The 6,394-nt window shown below is 59.0% G+C and overlaps 2 protein-coding genes across 2 annotated transcripts; one reads left to right on the forward strand and one right to left on the reverse strand.

The window, feature by feature from the left end:
* Positions 1-1,083: 1,083 nt before the first annotated feature.
* Positions 1,084-5,843, forward strand: GGTG_10719 (flocculation suppression protein). Its single transcript, XM_009228595.1, has 8 exons — positions 1,084-1,777; positions 1,858-1,937; positions 2,344-2,688; positions 2,952-3,312; positions 3,396-3,494; positions 3,554-3,621; positions 3,699-4,115; positions 4,212-5,843. Exons 4-8 carry the CDS (start codon positions 2,957-2,959, stop codon positions 5,078-5,080), a joined length of 1,809 nt encoding a protein of 602 aa, XP_009226859.1. The 5' UTR covers positions 1,084-1,777; positions 1,858-1,937; positions 2,344-2,688; positions 2,952-2,956; the 3' UTR covers positions 5,081-5,843.
* Positions 5,844-5,973: 130 nt separating this feature from the next.
* On the reverse strand, positions 5,974-6,287 carry GGTG_10720 (hypothetical protein; the record flags this gene model as incomplete). The annotated part of the gene is made up of 1 exon (XM_009228596.1): positions 5,974-6,287. Exon 1 carries the CDS (start codon positions 6,247-6,249, stop codon positions 5,974-5,976), a length of 276 nt encoding a protein of 91 aa, XP_009226860.1. The 5' UTR covers positions 6,250-6,287.
* Between the last annotated feature and the right edge of the window lie 107 nt (positions 6,288-6,394).

The following is a 6,394-nucleotide window of genomic DNA, read 5'->3' on the forward strand; positions in this document are numbered from 1 at the left end:
GACAAAGAAAGGGGACATTAGCCATCAACCCGTCGTGTCGTGTTACGCCATGTTAGAACGCCGTTCCGTCCCACCTCGTCTGAAGGCGTTGGCGGCGTGATGCAATGGCTTCGATCTAATATCCAAGCCAAGCCACCACGGAGCGTCCAACCCGACCCTGCTCAACAGCCCCGAGATCAGGCTCGCTGAGAACACGACCTATTTATGATGGTAGCCGGGCCCTACCGTCCTCACCACCGCTCCGCCTGACATGGACTCTATTTTGGGAGCTCTGGTGATGGGCTGGGGTGCGGCTGCGCTGGCCATATGGTACCGCCAGGCCCTTAGCGCGCTCGCCCGTCGTCTGTCTGCCACAGTGCCACACCGAGACTATCCCAATGGCGTGCATGCGCCTGTGCCCGGATGTGTGCGTGCCTGGCCCGGATTGTGACACCTGCTGCATATGCGATGTCGGTTGGTACGTGTTGAAGGTAAGTAGGTAGGCACCGAATGTAATCGAAGTGCTTTTATCCTCGGAACACAGACTCGAATGTCTCGTGTGTGTGTGCCACCTCGACAGCCCCCCAGTCGCCGGGACCCGGCCAGGTGGGAGCCGGTTGTTGGGCAGGAAAAGACCCGGCCTTCATCTCGCTTTCGGCAACCCCGGGGGCCCTCAGGCGGCACGCCCGCACGCATCCGCGCACATGTCTGTCCATGGTCAGGTGGCAGCCCGGGTCGAGGAGTGTACATACACAATACATACACAAGGCAACTAGGTTGGTATGTAGATACATATCGCCGTCCTAGGTAGGGACATATGGCAAACTGTTGCAGCGAACCCCGGTGCGCCCTCCCACTCGTGCCTCGGCCTGACTGCGGGCAGGGCGCTGGGGGCCGCAGGGGCCATCTCATGGCCCGGTTGGCGACCAGGGGGGCAGCAGGGCCCCGGCCAGTGCTTGCCGAGCTCGGTTGCAACTGCAGGCACACGGGCTGTGCACAACCCAGGGCCCGCCACAGAGGGGCCCCACACAGGCCCGCCGGCTGGGGGCAACGCTAGTTTGAATCGCACGTCCCACTGGCAGCGGAGAAGGCTTGCGACAGATTCCAAGACGATCCCTTCATCCAAGATTCGGAAACAGGGAGCTATAGGTGCATCAATCAACCCATCATCCAGTCCAAGCAGGCCTGGCACAGGCCAGTCCCAGGACCCCCTTGCGCTGGGCGGGCTGGCTCGTGGGCCGTCTGGTCCCGTCCGTCCCTTTTCTCCTTGTCGTGCTTCCCACGCCCAGCACTAGGCCACATAACCCAGGCCCCCGCTCCGTTCACCGGCCCGTTCTCGTTCGAGCTTGTTGGGTGCTTCTTCCTGAGCTTCTCTGTGTTCTTCTCCCGCAGTCTTCGCTGAGCCACCGCCGCCCTTCTGGACGTCCGATCCGTCAGCACTCGAACCGCCACAAACGTCGTCGTGTCCCATCAAACAGAAACAGGTCAATCGCCCCGGGTCTTTGGACAGTTGAGCCCAGGAGCTGCCGTTGCCGGTTCCTGTCTTGTGAGGAGTCGTACGCGCACGCGCTCCCACACAGATTGCCTGCTGTTGCTCTGCGACACCACCAACATACTCGCACTCGCACCGTCGCTGGCCCTTTGACCTTTGTTGTCAAGCTGGCCCATCGCCCGCCATCCGGGTCTGCATCTGTCGCCCTCACCATCCGCCCATCATCGCACAGGACCGGGACAGCTCGGGTGGTCGGATAGCATCCCCCATCCCGCTAACTGCCTGTAGTCGGGACTAGCGCATCTTGTAAGTGGTTGCCAAGCAGGTGGCCTCTGCTCCCGGTTTCTCGCGGGAAGCCGCAGCAGCTCACGCAGGGCTACGGGCAGAGCAGTTCCTACTCGGGCGCAGCGCTCTGTTGTCCAGCAAAAGTCACCCTTCCATCGTGCAAGTTCGTGGCGACGGCTAGGTAAGCTCCGGAACCCAATCACTCCAGTCATCTCGCCCTGGGAGGCAAACCCACACCAAAACACCATCTGCGCCTGTGCGCCACCGAATGCCCTCCACATTTATTAGCGGCGCTGGCGTTTCGGCGAGGGGGGGAGGGGTGCTTTGAAGCGCCATCGCCAATTCGCCAACCTTCCCTAGATCTGCTATTTTTCTCCTGACATTTTTTCCTCTCCATCTATTTCCATATATCGCGCGTTGCCAAAAAAAAAAAATACACGCTCTCCCTTCACAACACCACATAACCATAACCCCTTGGCTTGGGGTCATGATCTTCATTCGCCCGCCGCAACTGGATCCTGCCGTATTCCTCTCTGCATCCACCATTTGGGCGAGGTGCTGACCACTTCTCCTTTGCTATTGGGCAGCATCGGCGGGTCCATGCGTTGCAGGAGGCAGCGGGAACCAGCAGGAATCTGAGAATCAAGCAGACGGCAGACTGCAAAAAGAAAGGGAGAGAAACAAGGCTATAGCAAAAGCAAAGCAAAAGCAAAGCAAAGACAGCCCAGCCAGCCAAGCACCAACGAGGAGAGCTCCAGCTCGCGATTTTCCCAACTCCTACCTGTGCCGCCTGGGGAGACATCCAGGACAAAGAACCTCGGCACGCGCCTGTCGTCTGTCTTGCGCTGCTTTCGCTTTCGGCCGACCACGCAGGACGGCATCAAGCGCAGCCCCTGACCCGCCTCGATAATTTTCTGCTGAGGATGCAATAGGTTTGTCCCCCCACGATCCCCGCCCTTTCACCCTCACCAACCAGGGTGCCAAGCACCCTCCCGACCAAGCACCGCTCCTCCGATCGGGACGAATTCCCCCTTTTCCGCGCCCCTTGGACAAGCCTCCCGACCCCATCCAGTCGCCGCCAATACACCCACCATCCCCCCCCCTTCGCCACAGCGAGTTGTGGTCAATCGAAAGCTGCAGAAACTGCGGAACCGTGGAAGCTGACTGTTGCCGCATCCATGCGACTCCCTCGCAGCGCAAATGGCGACCGCGATTGAAACGGCGCATCGAAGCCACCACATCGACATGCGAGATAGCGACCCCATCGTCTCCCGAACCGTTCCCATCCTCACCCCGACCATTCAGATGTCCGCCCCTTCCCCCGGCGAGCCAATGGAGATCACGACTCCCACGAGCTCGGCTCCTCCCTCGGCCACCAAGAGCCCCGATAGCGACGCCAATGGCCACGGCCCGGGCTCTGGGAGCGAGCACAGGAGCAGCACCCCCAAGATGGAACAGCACTCCATGCCGGGCGTCATGCCTGCCCCGGCCGCTGCCGCTCCTGCCGTCCACCAGCCCAAGATAGTACAGACGGCGTTCATACACAAGCTATACAAGTAAGACGAGAGAGCCTGCCCGCCTGCTACCGTCCTCTTGGCATGACGGGATCTTGATCTAACTTTTGACTTTGCGCTCCTAGCATGCTGGAAGATCCCAACATACAACACCTCATCTCTTGGTCGCCCTCCCAGGAGAGTTTTCTCATGTCACCCTCGAACGACTTTTCAAAAGTTTTGGCGTACGTATCGCCGCGTCCACCCAGGGCAATGGCACGAGCTGACCATGGCGCACCTGCAGACAATATTTCAAGCATACAAACATCTCGTCTTTCGTAAGGCAGCTCAACATGTATGGGTTCCACAAAGGTATGCACTCGGCATCTACCCTGTACCTGCAGCAAGGTGGCAACTTTTCAGACACCAGAAGCTAATCGCGCATCCAGTGAGCGATGTTTTCCACAACGGGTCCGACTCTACGCTCTGGGAATTCAAGCACGGAAACGGCAACTTCAAAAGAGGAGACCTGGTCGGGCTGCGCGAAATAAAGCGTCGCGCCTCGCGCCATGCGCTTGTTCATAAGGAGTACAACCAACAGCGACCGACGCCTCCGCAGCCTGGCACTCCCGCCGAGCCTATGCCGATCCCCGAAGGCCACCCAGACCCCCGTGTCGCGAACATGGAAAGTGCCTTCTATGAAATGTCGCTGAGGCTTCAGCGCAGCGAAGAGAGCTCGCACTACATGCATATCAAGCAGCAGGCTGTCATGGATACTCTTGGCCGTTTGCTGTACCTCAACCAGGAGCTTGCGCGCACCGTCCTGACGCTCGTTCCGAATCCCGAGAACCCTACCCACAGAGATGGTAAGTAGTTTTGCGCCCTCCCGGAATATAGTCACGCGTCATGCATGGCTCGGAAGCCTCGGGTTGTACTAACATAATACTTTCTTTGGTTGACAGTGATCGCCCTGCAAGGAAATCTGCAGAGACAAGCCGACATGATCCGGACCTTGGACGAGCCACATGACCAGCCATTCCCCAGCAGTCGACAGTTCTTCACCCATCTTGAAAACGCCCCCGTCTCGCCCCGACAGCTTCCGCAAGATGATCCTCGTCGCCAGACGCTGGCAGTCCCGCAACCGCGACAACAAAACTACTACAGACCCCCTGTCCCTTCGAATCTGTCCATAAGCACTCGTCGACCGTACGGGTCCATCGGTTCAGGCACGACGCCCACACAGCCATCACCATCCTCCACGCGACCCCAGCCGCCCCCTCCACCTCCGGTTGCTCCCCACCCGCTCGCAAACGTAGAGCTACCGCCAAGCAGCTTGGCGCGTCGACACACGTCTGCCGACATCCGCGCTCACGGGTGGCCACCTGCCCCTGGAGCCGGCGCATCCCCGTTTGCTTCCGGCCCACCATCTACTCAATGGCCGTCTTCGCCAAATAGGGCCCATGGGCCGGAAGACCAGCGCATCAGGGACTCCCTTTCGTCATACTCGCTTCTGCCAGTCAACTCCCAGCACCAGCAGCCGCCCCCACCACACAGAGACCAGCACCACCCGCAGCACAGGCCGCCATCCCGGCCAGAATCGCCGCCTCCCCCGTTCTCGAATGGAGGCAGTGGCTTGGATACGTTGACTAACTGGTCATGGGGCTCGGCCGGACGAAACAGCAGCTTGGCAGTCAAGGGCGACTCCTTACCACCGACTCGCAGAGGCAGTATGGCGCATATTCTGAACCCGACCGACACAGCCGAGGTCGCAAATGAGGATGGGGACGACCCACGCGGAGACGACGACCGCAAGCGAAAACGCCTCGTATAACAAAGGGCTCGAACCAGCGAAGACCAAGACGCCCGTTGGTTTAATTTTGGATACAGTTCCACACGCATCCACCAGCCGCCTACCCGCCATACCATTTCTGTCGCGGGATCCTATCGCCCCGAATTCTGCGGCGGCCGCCATCGTGTTTATTCACCTTTGATTCTCGAGTCGAATCTTGAGCGAGGATTCGCCCGCCTGTACATATTCAACACCGTTATTTTCTGCCCTTGTCTACTGCCGTGTTCATCCCGACGGAGCCTTTGGAAAAACGAGAAGGGCTCACTCGGCCGCATTTTTGGAGGTCGTTGTCCTTTTAACTCTTGTTTTGTTCACTCTTCCTGTCTCACATATCCCTCTCTCCTCGTCTTCTCTGCTTGCGCTGGGCATTCGTTGGGGAACTCTGGCGGTACATCCGCGGTCATTGGGGGAAAACCTGTTTTTCTATTTATCTCGTCTGGGTCAAATCTCCTGCTATTCCTGCCCTCTCTCATCATCTATAGCACCCCTTCTTTTCCTCGAGCACTATGCTTCTCTTGCGCCGACCACGTATCTGGAAAAGGGGGAATAATTGTTTTGGTAATTCTTGTACTGATAGCAAGCGCCGGGTTTTCCGGTGTAATGCGATTTTTTCTTATTGCGATTCTGAATCTTGCAAGTCACTCGGGCGTGGAACAGGAGTCCGGGGGTTTGGCATAGTTCTTGGCTGGCCTGCTTTCTTGCGGTATAGGTTGACTTGGTTATATAAGTACCCTGGTTAGCCCGACTTACTGGCTTTGTTATTGGATGTGAATGTGCCTCGAAGGTCCAGGACACGTACGGCTCCTCTCGCCATCATCAAGCCCCACCCACCAAAAACCCAAAAATACGCTTTGCCATTATGCTTTAATAACATGCTACTTGTCTTGCGTGCCTGCCTCCATAGCAGCGCCGCCTTTCTTTTTCCCGTGCTTCTTCTTGCGCTTCTTTCTCCTGTGCGACGCTGCCTCGTCGGGGCCGTCCCCGTCTGGCAGCGGGGACGGCCCCGACGGCGCCGCAGCCGCATCCGCAGCAGTAGCGGGGACGGTTGTTGCCGTGTTCTCATCGCCGCCGCCGCCGCCGTCGCCGTCATCCTTGTCCATTTTGTCAACAGCAGCAGCAGCAGCAGCAGCAGCAGCAGCAGAAGCAACCATCCGCTTTTTCCGCCCCAGAGCGCTCCGACCTTGCTCCTCGTCCTCGTCATCATCACTGTCGTCGTCGCCCTGCGGCCTCCTCTTCTTGCCCCTGTCGGGGCCGGGGGGGCTGCCGCCCCGCGCCCCGCCCGAGCAGCCGCGCGCG

Source organism: Gaeumannomyces tritici, assembly GCF_000145635.1.
Source record: "Gaeumannomyces tritici R3-111a-1 unplaced genomic scaffold supercont2.6, whole genome shotgun sequence".
Lineage (NCBI taxonomy): Eukaryota > Fungi > Ascomycota > Sordariomycetes > Magnaporthales > Magnaporthaceae > Gaeumannomyces > Gaeumannomyces tritici.